We start from the raw sequence: 17,030 nt of genomic DNA on the forward strand, positions 1-17,030 counted from the left end.
CAAGTTGTTGAACTTCAAAATGCCATTAGCCTGTCCTGCCTTCCAGGGGCAAGGGTGGACAGAAAAACCTGGGATCATGGCTTAAGTCACTTAGTGATGGTCAGCCTCAATAATGACACCATGAAGTCCAAAGCAAAGTAAGTGTGAATCCAGAAAGCAGGTAAATATCTAGAAATAATGAATGCATCTCTTCTGCCAATTTTCTGAAAGGGAGAATAGATTCTATCACCAAAAAGATTAGTACAACCTTCCAACTGGCCGGTTAGATCTGCTTATGAAGCAGTCTTCAACTTAGAAGTGGAAATAGGATGTCTACACTTACACACCTTTGAAAGGAAAGCAGTCTATTATGCCGTTAGGCAGAAAAAAATGACTTTGGGCCTGAGACTCCCCTCCTACCCAGAGTTGGGGGCAAGGTGCAGCTAGGGGCATGAGCAAGGGTAATCCTGCTCCCATCCTGGAAGGCTGGAAACTCCATTCTTTCGACTAGAGGCACCAGTCAGAGGTCTGGGGAAGCTCTTTCTGTCCCCTTTGGTAACACTACCAGGGACCAGTAGAGGCTCCAGAGACAGGAGATGAACCAAGCAAATCAAAATAGTACCACAATGGCTCTGAAATTAGATTGTCATTGGAACCACAGCCCATACAAGCAGGCCAGGACCTATGTTCTAAACTTAAACATAAGACTCCCAGCCTACGAAAGAAAAAAATCAAATGGGACCCAGAGTCCCCTAACATAATAACCAAAATATCTAGGATAGAATTGAAAATCATCAGTCATGTCAAGAACCAGGACAATCACACCATGAGTGAGAAAAGATCTTATCTGACACCGAAACTGAGAGTGAATAAAAATGTTAGTTTCACTGGAAAACAGCCATGCCCATTTGTTTATTCACTGCCTCTGGCTGCTTTCAAGCTACAGTGGCAGAGTTGAGTAGTTGCCACAGAGAACATATGGTCTGCAAAACCTAAAGTGTTTACTATGTGGCTCTTTACAGAAGTCTGCAGACTCCTGCAGTAAGCTCATTGACGACCTAGTGGTCACTGTTTTTGAGATCCTGCCGCCTTCTGTTTACCTTTTGTTTGTTTGTTTGTTTCCTTTGGTTTATAGTATACAGTGTGATATTCCTTATATTGGTTTCTCCCTTCTCTTTCTGTGTCTTTTTCCTTTCTTCTTCTCCTTTGTAACGTTGTCATCTGTTTAGCCAGCACCCTTTCCCCACTGGAGCTGGATCCCTCTTCCTTCTGCTCATCTTGTCCGTTATTGTCACCGTCACCCTCTTAGCCCTACTGAAAGAAATGTGTTTTTGGGCCGGGCGCAGTGGCTCACGCTTGTAATCCCAGCACTTTGGGAGGCCGAGGCGGGCGGATCACGAGGTCAGGAGATTGAGACCACGGTGAAACCCCGTCTCTACTAAAAATACAAAAAAAAAATTAGCCAGGCGTGGTGGCGGGTGCCTGTAGTTCCAGCTACTTAGAGAGGCTGAGGCAGGAGAATGGCGTGAACCCGGGAGGCGGAGCTTGCAGTGAGCCGAGATCGCGCCACTGCACTCCAGCCTGGGTGACAGAGCGAGACTCCGTCTCAAAAAAAAAAAAAAAAAAAAAAAAAGAAAGAAATGTGTTTTTGGAAGTTCTGTACACTAGATGGGGGTTTTCTTTCTCTGCTCACCAAAACGGGCTTAACTTGGCAGTCAGGAACTGTTTGGGACTGTTCTACACAGGATCGTGTTTGTGGGTATGAGGAGCAGTGTCCCAAGGGGCTCAGGACCTTGCCTAAAGGGAACGCTTGGAGGGCTATCATTTTAGGTGTATGTTGTGCCAGGGGGTGTAGAACAAGAGACATAGGTTGGGAATTATAGGGCGAAGGTAGAATGTCAGGTAGGAAAAGTCAGCAGCTAATGAGAGAAGACAAAATTGTTCAGGTGTGAGACCAGGACTGACTGTGCCCCAACACTCAGAAGTCTGGAGAAGGGGGTTGCGGATTGGAATGCCAGCTCTCCACATATCAACTTATAATTTGTTAATAAGACAAGGCTGACTTTATTGTTTTCCACTGTGAGGGAGAACACCACCTCCACAGGGCACTGGCTGTGTCTCCAAGCAGGGAATAACTGGAAGTTTGGTATGCAATGTGGAGACTTGATTAGGATTAAGATTAAGCATCAAGATTTAACAGTTCAGGATTAGTGAAAACAGCAAGGCAAGGATTTTGAGGCAAGGCATTCAAAGACTTTTAGAGGGCAGAGTGTTGATGGTTTTTATTAAAGAGTTGATGGACATTTGGGGAAGTTCCTATAATGAATCATCAAACCATTTCTGGGATGGAGTCCCCTGGAAAATTAAAGTAATGTTCATGAGAGTAGTGGAATAGGATATTAAAGCCATGTTAAGGCCGACAGTAAGCTGTTTGTGTGTGTGTGTTGTTTTGGTTTAAAGATCCATAAAGCGGCTGGGCATGGTGGGTAACGCTTGTAATCCCAGCACTTTGTGAGGCTGCGGCGGGCGGATCACCTGAGGTCAGGAGTTCGAGACCAGCCTGACCAACATGGAGAAACCCTGTCTCTACTAAAAATACAAAATTAGCCGGGCACGGTGGTGCATACCTGTAATCCCAGCTACTCGGGAGGCTGAGTCAGGAGAATCACTTGAACCCAGGAGGCGAGGTGGAGGTTGCGGTGAGCTGAGGTCAGGCTATTGCACTCCAGCCTGGGCAATAAAGATTGAAACTCTGTCTAAAAAAAAAAAAAATCCTTGAAGCACAGCTTTAAAGCTTAGGTGAGGACATTGGCCAAGTGAAAAAGTGCCTACGTTAACCAAGGACTGATCCCCTGACTCAGAGGGGAACTTAGCAGGGACTCAGGAATTCCACCAGACTGAAGAGAAATGCCAAAACAAGTCCATCTTGTATGTGGCATCAAATTGTTCGGTCTCCTTCCAAGCCAGACAGATTGAGTTACTGAAGGCACTGGGGCACCAGTTGAGGCTCTGCCAATAAGACAAGCAGCTTTGGTTTCTTTAGGATTAGGAATGTTTGTTTAGGAGCTGCTTTATGCTGAGCTTTTGGAGAGTAATGGAGGAGTGACTGAAGTTGTCAAATTTGTTGACACCTGACCCATCAGGATTGGACTTTTCAGGTGCCTCTGAAACCTGCACCAGGGTTTACAGCTCAGAAAAATCCGAAGCAGTCAAGACAAATGAGGCCCTTATCTTCTTGTTGTCTACTACAGTCCTTGCTTTAGCCAGATTTAAACTTGTTGAGCTAGATATCACTGGGTTTTGATCTCTCCATCTTCGTTTCAGCTTTTTTGACTTGTGTTTTCTCTTTCTGCAGCCACTGATGCTATTAACTTAACTCCTGTGATTTGATTTTGTGATGCGTGTGTCATCATTTGTACTGTAAGAAACAAGCCATAGAATTTTTATTCCCTCTCTGAGAAGTTTCTTATCTGTGAAGTTCAACTTGACCTATGTTTCGTCTCTTCTACAACCTCAGAGCTGATATTTTCAGGTGGTTGTATCTCTGAAATTTAATTTGGGGCTCAGTTTTTGTGCCTGTGTTACAACATCACGATGCCCTGATTGTGGAAGCTAAATTCCAGAAAGAAATGAAATTTGTGCTTTTTGTTTGTTTGTTTTTAAGCAATCATGGATGATTAATGTTGGTGTGCCTTGGAGGAAGTATTTAGGGTTATAATTTGAAACTTCGTAACTAAAGTAAATGGCTCAACATTTTCTTAAAGGCTGGGAGATGGAGGTGAGTCTGTTTATTGATGGTTGGGCTTTGCTTCTTTGTTAATAAGCTGGTAGGCACCTTGAAGGGGAGAAGGAACCCTCTTTAAGAATTTGCTGTTGGTATTTTTGGTGCATTCAGCCTTTCGGTACCACATTTATCATCTCATATGTGCCCTTAATTAAAATGAGAGGGAGATGGACATAGCTAAAACTTGTTCTTGGGAAGTCCGATATAGTGTCTTCATCAGTGTCTCCCAGTCTTAGCAAGTGTTAGAGCAGTAATAACTGTGATGCACAGCTCCAAGGCTAGAAATCCTACATTTCTTTCAGGGTTCAACCAACTTCTTTTGGATTCTGATGAAGCTAACGTAAAGTGAAGATTGGCATCGATTGTGTCATTAAAGACTAGAGTTCTGTTTCACATCTCATGGAAAATGGAGAAGAAAACGAATCTTTAGGAGGTGTCTACCATGTGCCAATCACTGTAAAGCTTGTATTATTTTTAGCATTCAGTTTCCCAAGAAGTCAAAAGCCATGAGGTGCCTGGTTACTGATGTGTCTCTAGCAAAGGGTTACTCAAGGGGGCACTGTCAGCATTTTAAATGGCAGCATTCTTTGTCGTACAGGACTGTGCCCCGATTCAAGAGACATTTAGCACTCCTGGGCCCTATGCTTTCAGTGCCATAGTTCTTCCCCAGTCATCGTACCTACCAAACCCACCCACTACCTTTAAAGGCTACCTGCCCTTGCTATTGGTAATAGGCTCTCAGTAAATACTGATGAATGCTTTTTATTTTTATTTTGTTTGTTTGTTTGTTTATTTATTTATTTATTTATTTTGAGACAGGGTCTCATTCTGTTGCCCAGGCTGGAGTGTAGCGGTGTGGTCACAGCCAGCTCACTGCAGCCCCCATCCCCCGGGCTCAAGGGATCCTCCCACCTCAGCCTCCTGAGTAGTTAGGATCACAGGTGTACCACCATGCCTGGCTAACTTTGTTTTTGTTTGTTTGTTTGTTTGTTTGTTTGTTTTTGATAGGGATGTGGTTTTGTTATGTTGGCCAGGCTGGTCTCAAACTCCTGGCCTCAAGTGATCTGCCCTCCTTGGCCTCCCAAAGTGCTGGGATTACAGGCGTAAGCCACCACGCCTGGCCTGAATGCTTTTTTAGAGAGCTAGTGTGTGGATTCCATCTCCGAGCACATGCATCTGTTGTAATAGAGAAGAATATTCCCTAAGCTGGTTTCATGTTTTTATTACCTAAGATTTTCATAATATCTTATGTTTATGAAATAATAATTATCCTATACTATATAATTGGAATATAGTTCTTTTTGTTGATTAAAAATGAGTATATACCATATAGTTTATGGCTTGATTTTATTCACCTTTTCTCTTAAGGCGAATAAAATCTTAAGATTATGGCATCTCAACATGGCACATGGATACATATGTAACAAACCTGCACATTGTGCACATGTACCCTAAAACCCTAAAGTATAATAATAAAAAAAAAAAGATTATGGCATCATTCATAATAATAAAAACATAATGCATCATGTTTCATCATGATTTCTTCTTTTCAGTACATTTTTCTAAGACAGGATTTTATGGGAAGAATTTACAGAAATGCTGACTACGAATAGCTCGAAATCCATTTCTCCCTAACTGTTAGCATTTATACATATAAATGTCAGAGAATACGTAGACACTTTATCTTGTTTGAAGTTAAATTTAACTAGTTGGCAGTATTTCTTGGCAAACTGATAATGGAGGTATTATCCGTTACTAAATCTTCAGCCATGTTATATTCATCAAGTATTCTGTAGACTGTCATAAATGGATTCTCTTGCACTTCAGTGAGAGGAGGGAGACTTGGATTCATTCATTCAGTAGGTAGGTACTTACAGTACTTGGGATACATCAGCAAACAACACAGATAATGATTCCTGCTTGCACACTAGCATAAATGAATATAATAAGGAAATTACAAGTTAGTTTGGAAGGAGGTAAATGCTGTGGAGAATAATAAGGTTGGTAAGGAAGATAGGTGTGCCTGGGGTTGGGCTGGAGGTGCAATTTTTTTTTTTTTTTTTGGAGACTGAGTCTTGCTCTGTCGCCCAGGCTGGAGTGCAGTGGTGTGATCTCAGCTTACTGCAACTTTCACCTCCTGGGTTAAAGTGATTCTCCTACCTCAGCCTCCCGAGTAGGTGGGATTACAGGTGCCCGCCATCACACCTGGCTTATTTTTGTGTTTTTTAGTAGAGACGGGGTTTCACAACATTGGCGAGGCTGGTTTCGAACTCCTGACCTCAAGTGATCCACCCGCCTTAGCCTCCCAAAGTGTTGGGATTACAGGCGTGAGCCACCGTGCCTGGCCTGGAGGTGCAATTTTAGATGAAGTGGTTTGGGAAGATTTCTCAAGAAGGTGACTTTTATTATTTTATTTTATTTTGTTTATTTATTTTTGAGATGGCGTCTCACTCTGTCACCCAGGCTGGAGCACAGTGGTGCCATCTCGGCTCACTGCAACCTCTGCCTCCTGGATTCAAGTGATTCTCCTCCCTCAGCCTCCTGAGTAGCTGGGACTACAGGTGCCCACCATCACTGCTGGCTAGGTTTTGTATTTTTAGTAGAGATGGGGTTTCACCATGTTGGCCAAGCTGGTCTCGAACTCCTGACCTCAGGTGTTCCACCCGCCTCCCTAAGTGCTGGGATTACAGGCATGAGCCACTGCACCCAGCTAAAAAGGTGACTTTTAAACAAAGACCTGAAGAAGAAATGAGTACTTATAGAACTCTCCTTATTTCTAGGTACTGTTTTAGGAGCCAGAATGGCTAGGTAGATCCTCTGTAATCTGCAAAAAACAATTTGCATGGCCAGATTATGGATGTGTACACTAAGATGAGAACGCTCAAACCACATTTGTGGAACATGTCTATTAACATTAATCTTTTTTAAAAACATCGTTTTGAAGTAATCGCCGATAGCAGGTATTTGTTTCAAAAGGAATGAGAAAAAAGGCTGAGCAAAAAAGAAATGAGCTTTGTGTCCAAGTCCAGCAGTCCTTACAGAATTATTCCTTCTTCCCACTGGTGACATCATGGTGACAAGGATCCTCCAGGGATGACAGTGACAAAGTAGGAGATGCTTCAAATAAAAACAGCTTTTGCGGAGCAGATTAAAAAACAGCGGACCAGAGAACAGGAATTTACTCCTGCTTCTGATGGCAGTGGGCTTTGTGACCTTGGGTGGGTTGCTCGAGCTCCTCCACTTCTTAGGCCCACTAATTATTTGTTAGACATGGTGCCTAAGCACTTTATGTACATCATCCTGTTTAATGGGATGTTATAAAACATGAGGAGGATGAACTTCACAAGATAACCATTAAAGTCCTTTTCTAGATCTTGTGTTCCTTTCTTTTTGATTTGCTAGTTCAAAGACATAATTAGACTACTGTTTGTCTTATGATAAGCTTATGAATTGAAGCCAGGCCACAAGACATAATTATTTGTCGTAGCTTAAGCCATGGAGTAGGGCTGGGTCTAGAATTTCTGGTTTTTCTCTTCCTGACATCTCTCCTGCTGTTAAGAAGGTCATGTCCTGTTAAGCATTTTTTTTTTTTTTTGCAAGTGAGCGAAGGGGGCTTAGCACTGGTTTCATTGTGATCTCCTTTGTACAAACACCAGCCCCAGATTTCCCTTCCACTTTGTGAACTCTGAACAGGACTAGCAAAGAGTTAAGGATTGCAGGAGGAAAACCAAGGAGGAAGCCTTGCTCTGAGGGAAAGCCACAGCGTGCCTGCTGCCTCAGATAACCTTCCAGAGAAGAAGAACTCTGAAGGTGGTTGCAAGGACTGCTTTCAATGTATTTATTATTCTTACCTCCAGAAGATCTGTAAAATTACACCCAGATGGCCCTAATGGCCCCTTTTAGCTTTAAAGTTCAAAAATTCTCTTTTGATGAGAGTGCCTTGGGATAAATTTGCCTTGACAGATTTCACCCAGGATTGAGTATTAAAAGACGAATGTGCACCAAACACACTGAGTTGACCCTCACCTAGTTTTACCCACTTCGGTGGTTTATCTGCCGCCTCCCCAGCCTGTTGAAAGAAGAACTTCTGCCCCTCACCTACTTACTGTCTTCTTGTTTTGTAGATGATGAACCAAGTGGAAGGGCAGCAGAAGAACCTTGTGCACGCCATTGAGTCCCTGCCAGGGTCGGGCCCCCTCACCGCCTTGGACCAGGACCTGCTGCTCCTGAAAGCTACCTCTGCTGCCACCCTCAGCTGCCTTGGGGAGTGCCTCAACTTGTTACAGCAGAGTGTGCACCAGGCGGGCCAGCCCAGCCAGAAGCCGGGACCCTCGGGTAAGACCCCCAGGGGCTTGTCCATGTTTGGGATGAGTACACACTATGTGTGTGTGTCCCACTGTCTTCCTTCTTGAATTCCATCCATTTCTCTACGATCCATCCATCTATCCTTATATCCAAGTATTTCTACTGCCCTCCGTCTCTACTGTTTGGGATATATTTTTATGTTACAAGTTACAAAGGTAACATTTTATGAAAAATGTAATTCTGCTTTCGTCTCTCCTGCCCTTCCTCTACTGTTTGAGATATATTTTTATTTTAGAGGTTAAAAATGGAACATTTTATGAAAAATGTAACTAACGTATTTACATAAATACTATGGAACACCTTTCAGACTTGCTGGCATCACATTATAAGTCTCATTCCACTCATGACGTTTGCACTCAGCATTCTGTGTGTTTTTTTTTTTTTTTTGATTTGAAGATTCATTTAATTCCATTCAGTGGGTACCTTAAAATGACAAAATGGACATGGAACCTTTCAAATGTAAATAAAAGCAGAGAACATAGTAAAGAAACCCTATGGGTCCATTAATGAGCTTTGGCAATTTTTAACATTTTGCCAATTCTCCCACTTTCTTTTTTTTGAGTCAAAGTCTCATTTTGTTGCCCAGGCTGGAGTGCAGTGGCACAATCTCGGCTCACTACAGCCTCCGCCTCCTGGGTTCAAGAGATTCTCCTGCCTCAGCCTCCCAAATAGTGTCCTCCACGACGCCCAAATTTTGTGTTTTCAGTAGAGACGGGGTTTCACCATGTTGGTCAGGCTGGTCCAGAACTCCTGACCTTCGGTGATCCACCTGTCTCAGCCTCCCAGAATGCTGGGATTACAGGTGTGAGCCACTGTGCCTGGCCCCACTTCTTATTTTTATTTTTGGCTTGAACATTTTAAGGCAAAAGCTCCCCATTCTATCTTTTCTTTTTTTTTTTTAATTAAGTTTTAGGGTACATGTGCACAACGTGCAGGTTTGTTACATATGTATACATGTGCCATGTTGGTGCGCTGCACCCGTTAACTGGTCATTTAGCATTAGGTATATCTCCTAATGCTATCCCTCCCGCCCTCCCCCCACCCCACAACAGTCCCCAGTGTGTGATGTTCCCCTTCCTGTGTCCATGTGTTCTCATTGTTCAATTCCCACCTATGAGTGAGAACATGCGGTGTTTGGCTTTTTGTCCTTGCGATAGTTTGCTGAGAATGATGATTTTTTTTTTTTTTTTTGAGGTGGAGTTTTTGCTCTTGTTGCCCAGGCTGGAGTGCAATGGTGCAATCTTGGCTCACTGCATCCTCTGCCTCCTAGGTTCAAGCGATTCTTCTGCCTCAGCCTCTCGAGTAGCTGGAATTACAGGCATGCACCACCACACCCGGCTAATTTTGTATTTTTAGTAGAGACGGGGTTTCTCCACATTGTTCAGGCTGGTCTTGAACTCCCAACCTCAGGTGATCCTCCCGCCTCAGCCTCCCAAAGTGCTGGGATTACAGGCCTCAGCATTCTGTTTTTAAGATCCATTGGCATGCAGCATCTGGTCCATTATTTCTGTGGTGTTGGGGCCACCACATTATACCCAGCGGCTCTCGGATGACAGACAACACACACTGCTTCCAGCTCTCTGCCCTACCCACCTCGCTGCAGTAAACATCCTCATGCCTGTCCCCTCATGAGGATACCTCTAGAATACACACGAGGAGTATTTCTAGTTCTTAATCAAGAAGCCAGAGATAATAATGCATTCCCTTGAGATGCCCCAGTCCTTTTGGAGGAGGGTTTAATCAATGAGCAGATATAAAGGTATTTGTGAAGATTAAGATAAAGGTAAAAATAGCTTAAGACTGGTTGTGTCACATATAATTATAAAGTATTATAATTAACAGAATAACAGCAGACTTATTGTGCTTTGTTGCCCAGGGGTCACTTAATTAATGAAGGAATGAGGCAAGTTAGGTGACAGGAAATAAAGCCAGACTATGAGTGATAGTCTTTATGTTTCATGCTTTCCCCACCTGCCCTTTGCCCTTTGTTTCACTGAAGCATGAAAGGGACAGTTGGTTTTTCAGAGTAGATTGTGTGGGGGTAATTTGGTTTTCTTTTTGTAAAACCCACCATCATTTACTGAACTTGGCCTTTGCTACATGATTTCTGAAATCTTTACAGAGTAGGTATGGTTATGCCCATCGTTCAGATGATGTGCTGGAACACAGAATGATTAAACGCCTTGCCCAAGACCACCCAGCTGAGTGGCAGAACGAGGGCAGAACCGGGCCCTTGCCGCCGTGGCAGGCGTCTTCCCGGCCTGGGGTTCTTTGTTCGATCCAGAACAACCACTCAGTGGGCTCAGTCCCCCAAACCGAGGCCGGGAACAGTGTCTTGTGAGCATTATAATTCTCTCAAGGCAGATGTATATGTGTTTTTAAAAAGTAATTTTAGACTTAAGTTGCAAGAATAGTATGAAAAATGCTCATATATCCCTCTTCAAATTCCCCAAACAGTAACATGTTATGATGTTTGCTTCATCTTTTCTTTATATTTACGTATTATAATTTTCTAACCACTTAAGAGTAGGTTGCAGACATGATGTCCCTTCACTATTAAATACTTCAGTGTGTATTTCTTTTAAAAAAAGGACACTGTCCTCTAAAGATAGCACAATGATCGAAATCACTAAATTAACGAGTATAGTCCTCTTCGATGGTTATCCCCTTGATAGCCTTTATAGCAAAATAAAACAATTTGGGTGCAGAATCCAGTCTAGGAGATTTGCACGTATTCAAGCTGCAGCAAAGGCACCCAAACCTGCTTTTCTACCTTTCCTCTTGCTTCTCAGCTTTAAGAATGAATCTCAAGTGCAGAAGCTCAATGAGGCTTTTGACATTTTCTGATCTGGAAGGAGCCTCAGTGACCCCCACTGAGGCCTGGGCACAAATCTGGAGTGGGACTGGAGACTTTTCAAAGTTTCTGTGATCTCTTTGGCCCTGTATTGTAACCTGCAGCTTCTGCAACGTAATAGGCTCGTTCTGAGAATCTTTCACTGGTAAATACAAGCTCGAATCATTTTCTTATTCCTAAAATTAATCCCTCTTGAAAAAAATATTTCTTCAGGGCTTCCTAGAAAATTCGTTTTTTTTTCTTCCTAATTTTCAGTGGCTCTCTGGCATTTTTAAGGGCCCAGAGGAACAAAGCTCAAATGGATGTATTTCAGAGGTGGTGACAGGTTGAAATGGAAATTATTGGGAAAAGGGGAGACCAAGAAGTGTCCCTGAAATTATGTCACATCAGGTGCTACTTCCTTCATGTCCTCCCTGTGCTCTCTCTCCCACCTTTCACTGTCATTTGCCCACACTCTCCTTCTTTTCTTTCTTTCCTTTTTTTTTTTTTTTTTTTTTTAGACGGAGTCTCACTCTGTCACCCAGGGTGGAGTGTGGTGACGCGATCTCGGCTCACTGCACCTCTGCTTCCCAGTTCAGGCAGTTCACCTCCCCTTTCACTGTCATTTGCCCACTCTCCTTCTTTTCTTTCTTTCCTTTTTTTTTTTTTTTTTTTTTTTAGATGGAGTCTCACTCTGTCACCCAGGGTGGAGTGCGGTGACGCGATCTCGGCTCACTGCAACCTCTGCTTCCCAGGTTCAGGCAGTTCACCTGCCTCAGCCTCCCGAGTAGCTGGGATTACAGGTATCTATCACGCCTGGCTAATTTTTGTACTTTTAGTAAGGACCGGATTTCTCCATGTTGCCCAGGCTGGTCTCAAACTCCTGACCTCAGGTGATCCATCCTCCTTGGCCTCCCAAAGTGCTGGGATTACAGGCATGAGCCACCACGCCTGGCTAGCCCAGTCTCCTTCTTTTGGGCTGTTTTCATCAAGAAACTTAGCTGAAAGTTGGAGAATAGAGCGTGAAGCATCACGATGACTACTTTGTTTCCTTGTCATCTTACCCTTTTTACATGTCATATTCCATGTAACACAGTCCCTGAAGTTTTAAAACAACCTACTATGTGTCTTAAATCTATGCTACACATTGAGGGAAAATAGAATTACTTCTTGCAGGAAAAACATCATAGTTGCCTGCAGTTAAAATAGAATTCCAGAATCTCAAGCTAGTGGGATAAGAGAATAGAGAAGACGTTGGCCCTGGGAATGCTGCCACAAAATGTGTTTGTTTAGACACTTGGGGCTCTCAGGGTTGATAGTTGCTATAGCAGCTGCCTGACACACATTGATAAAAATATAATGGTTATGTCTAAGAAGTGCCAGGTTGGGCTGATGGAAATCAAAATCTCATTAAAGTGAAACTCTGGCATGGTTCCATTTCAGTGTTCAATGGGCAGGAAGGCCCATCTTACCTGAAGCGTACCAAATACCCATACAGATTGTTCCTGCCTGATGGCTCTTTGCCTTCTGATCCTTGCACTGTTTGTTTTTTTCCTTCTGTCCCTTTTCTGAAGAAAAAATGATTTATGATCTTGTGTATTTCATCTTGTATAGCATTTAATTGTGTCTTCTGGGATATATGTTTGCTTTGGAGCCTTTGTCTCCAAATGTTGCTCATTACGCTGTTTTTGTTTCAAACACACTGAGCAACCAGACTGAAATCTGAGAATACTTCAGTATTCATCTGCCTCCTATCTATTCATTTGGGCTCCCAGACCTGTTTCTGATGTTATTATCTCCAAGATATACTGGGTCTGCAGTGCTTTACTTAACTTCCATTTATGGAGAGGTGTGTAATTAAAATTAAGAAAGTAATTTGGCCAGGCATGGTGGCTCACACCTGTAATCTCAGCACTTTGGGAGGCCAGGGCGGGTGGATCACTTGAGGACAGGAGTTTGACCAGCCTTACCAACATGATGAAACCCCGTCTCTACTAAAAATACAAAAATTATCCGAGTGTGGTGGCAGGCACCTGTAATCTCAGCTACTCAAGAGGCTGAGACAGGAGATTCGCTTGAACCCTGGAGGCGGAGGTTGCAGTGAGCCGAGATTGCACCACTGCACTCCACCCTGGGGGACAGAGCAACATTCTGTCTAAAAAAAAAAACAAAAAAACAAACTAATGTGGCTTTTCAGTCAAGACTTAAATTACGCAGTTCTTCTACCATTCCTGGTGGCTCCTAAATCTACTTCAGCAGGTTGATGGAGGCAAACAGTTGCTGGACTGGGGACTGGGTATCTGTTTTCTATAGCCTAGATGTGTGCCTTCCCCGTGCTATGGGGAAGAGGCAGGCAGAACCATGCTCAGAACTGGAAAAGGTTGTGCTCTTTGGGAGCCTGGGCTTTAGGTGGGTTTCAAGTGTGGGAGGGGAACTGGGCCTAGAAAGTGATTCGAGGGTACAGAGTACTCTGCCCTCCGTGCTTCTGGTTGGTTTGCTGTTTGCTTGCAAGCCTTAATCTAGGTAACATGGGTTGAGTTCGGGCAGATGCCTGTAACTAGACAAGCTCATTCTAGTGCCAGGTAAGAGCTGCACATTAACATCATGATGGTGTAAAACAGGCTTGGGGAAGGACACTGGAGTCATAGCTGCCAGAGCAAGTGACAATGGAGCCTTGGCAGAATGCAGTAGATGACACAGGTGCCCGTGAGCACAAATGAGGACAAAACATCAAGAGAATATATTTGAGAGGAGAACCAGAGCAGAATTTAATATACTTTCCTAAACTCATCCTTGCAATAACTCTTCATCCTCTTAAAAGATTTGTGGGGAGTGTCAGTTAATAAGCCAGTTGCATTGGTCTACCCATTTTGGGGTTTGGCCAAAAGGGCCAAATAAGTGAGACTGTTGTAAGGACCCTTGGCTCTTCTGGCAGTTTGTCTTCTTCCTTTTGCAGTGCTTTACCTTTTTCTGGAGACCTCTTCAGACTTGCATTTTTCATCTCTTTTCCACCACTCAGGAACTTCCTTTGCTTTCTTTGTCTCTTACACTTTCTTTCCTGACACCTACTGGTTTTGGTGAAGCTTTGCCCCACTTATAGTCACCTTTCTTTATTTTATGATTAAAAGCTAAGATAGAAATGTGATAATTCAGTAAATAGATGTATTAGTTCATTTTCATAAGACTGGGCAATTTACAAAAGAAAGGGGTTTATTGGACTTACAGTTCCACATGGCTGAGGAGGGCTCACAATTATGGCAGCAGGCGAAGGGAGAGCTTGTGCAGAGAAACTCCTGTTTTTAAAACCATCAGATCTCGTGAGACACATTCACCATCGTGAGAACAGCATGGGATAGACCTGCCGCATGATTCAGTCATACTCCACTGGGACTCTCCCACAACATGTGAGAATTATGGGAGGTACAAGATGAGATTTAAGTGGGGACTCAGAGCCAAACCATATCAATAAGATATCAGGAGAAGAGGAAAAACTAGCATTGTAGAATATTTCAGATAAGTGTTTTTTTTTTTTTTTTTTTTTTTTTACAACTGTCTAAACAGAGTTTTTGAGTGCCAACTTCTCCCTAAAGAAAGCAGTTAGAGGCTGGGCACAGTGGCTCACGCCTGTAATCCCAGCACTTCGGGAGGCCAAGGTGGATGAATCACGAGGTCAAGAGATCAAGACCATCCAGGCCAACATGGTGAAACTCTGTCTCTACTAAAAATACAAAAATTAGCTGGGTGTGCTGGCACGTGCCTGTAGTCCCAGTTACTTGGGAGGCTGAGGCAGGAGAATCGCTTGAACCTGGGAGGCGGAGGTTGCAGTGAGCGAGATTGTGCCACTGCACTCCAGCCTGGTGACAGAGCGAGACTCCATCTCAAAAAATAAAAATAAAACAGTTAGATACCAAGGCCCTGGCTTTCCAGTGGGAATATGTCTTATGGTTTCAAGTGAAAATTCAGTCTTTTTGTGAATTTCAATCTTATTCTATTTTGGAAAACCATTTTATGTTTACTGAACCTGGGAAGCATGAATTCACTGTTAACAGGAAGAGGAAAGACCTTCCAGGGGCCATCACCTATCACTGGCCTCTGGAGAGAGGCCTTGTAGGTCTCAACACTCTAAGCAAGGCTTAAAATAAGGCCAAGGATAGATTAAGACAATTCCACAGTCAAACCTTTGCCCTTAAAACTGGTGTTTTTCTCTTAGTCTCCTTATGATTTTTGGTTTTATTTCCATACTGCCTTTCCTGTTTTCTATTTTGCTATACAGGTTGTATTTCTTTTACCCTTCTTTAATATTTTGGGAAGAAATATGACATATATATATATATATAAATTCTAGTAGCGGTCATATTAAGTTTTTCATAACCGTTCTTTTCTTTTCTTTTCTTTCTTTCTTTCTTTTTTTTTTTAAGATACGGAGTCTCACTATGTTGCCCAGGCTGGAGTGCAGTAGCTCTTCACAGGCACAATCATAGTGCAGTCTAGCCTTGAACTTCTGGGCTCAACCAATCCTCCTGCCTCGGTCTCCTGAAGAGCTGGGACTACAGGTGTATGCCACCATACCCAGCTTCATAAGCATTCTTTAACCTGTTTTTTTGGTAGTCCTCAAAGGGATGATGCAATACTGTTTGACTCTTTTCTTTAATGATGAAGACAGGGCATACTTCTACTTCCTCTGCCCCTCTATCCTGCTTTCCTATTTTTGCTATTATGATATGTAGGCTATGGTTATTACTATTTTAATATTAGTATAATAATTAATGTATGATAATGACTAATTCTTTTTAAAAATAATATGTGACTTTAATATTCAGTTATATAACCATGCTTAGAAATATTATTCATAACGGCCAGGCACGGTGGCTCATCCTTGTAATCCCAGCACTTTGGGAGGCCGAGGCGGGTGGATCACAAGGTCAGGAGTTCGAGACCAGCCTGGCCAATATGGTGAAACCCATCTCTCCAAAAAGAATACAAAATTAGCTGGGCATGGTGGTGGGCGCCTGTAGTCCCAGCTACTTGGGAGGCTGAGGCAGGAGAATCACTTGAACCCGGGAGGCAGAGGTTACAGTCAGCTGCAATCGTGCCACTGCACTCCAGCCTGCGCAACAAAGCAAGACTCTGACTCAAAAAAAAAAAAAAAAAAGTATTCATAGCCTCTTCTGGAGCTGAAGGGTGAGATGAAAGAGGCACTAGCCTTGAGTGCAAAATTCAAAAGGATGTCAAAAGTTTCAGTAGTTAAGATAAAAAGATGAAGTTTAGTAGTTAAGTAGTTATGTTTTAATGCGATATTTTTAACCAAAATTAATGCAAAAACAATTGATAATGAACAAAATATCAAAAGTTTACATAAAGACAGTGTCTTAGCATGGGCTGCTATTATAAAAAACTGTAGACTGGGTGGCTTAAAGAACAAAAATTTCTCACAGTTTTGGAGGCTGGAAGTTTAAGATCAAGAGTCCAGCCTGGGGCCAAAAGTTTCTGGTGAGGGCTCTCTTCATGGCTTGCTGACAGCTGTCTTCTTGCAGTGTCCACACATGGCATTTCTTTGGTGTGTAAGCCTGGAGGGCAACCGAGCTCTGGTCTGTCTTCCTCTTCTTTTAGCAACGGTCTCTCTTCCTCTTTTTTCAGAGACACTAATCCAATTGGATCAGGATCCTACATTTTTTATGTCATTTAACTTTATTAATGTGAAGGCCCTTTTTCCAAATATGGTCACATTGGGGGTTAGGACTTCAACATTATGAGTCTTGGGGGAACATAGACATTCAGTCTATAGCAGAGAGGATCTGATATGATGGAGATTAGGGTGAAGTGAGGCTGAGTACCATAAGACTTTCTCTCTTTCTTTTTTCTTCCTTCCTTTCTCCCTTCATCCCTTCCTTTCCCTCCTCTTCCCTTCTTATTTCAATTTTAAAATATTGTGTTAAAATATAATTTACCTCAGCCACGTATAGTGGTGCCTGCCTGTAGTCCCAGTTATTTGAGAGGCCAAGGCAGGAGGATTTTTTGAGCCCAGGAGTTCAAGATTGTGGTATGCAGTGATCACATCTGTGAATAGCA

General features: G+C 42.9%; 1 protein-coding gene across 2 annotated transcripts in view; it reads left to right on the forward strand.

The window, feature by feature from the left end:
• Positions 1-17,030, forward strand: part of OSBPL10 (oxysterol binding protein like 10) — a 331,186-nt gene that overhangs the window by 236,251 nt on the left and 77,905 nt on the right. For both annotated transcript variants that reach the window (XM_004087931.3, XM_030812227.1), the window contains exon 5: positions 7,888-8,098. In XM_004087931.3, the coding sequence (XP_004087979.1) occupies positions 7,888-8,098 (211 nt within the window). The remainder of the gene's footprint in view (positions 1-7,887; positions 8,099-17,030) is intronic.

The sequence above is a fragment of the Nomascus leucogenys genome, chromosome 4 (assembly GCF_006542625.1).
Source record: "Nomascus leucogenys isolate Asia chromosome 4, Asia_NLE_v1, whole genome shotgun sequence".
Lineage (NCBI taxonomy): Eukaryota > Metazoa > Chordata > Mammalia > Primates > Hylobatidae > Nomascus > Nomascus leucogenys.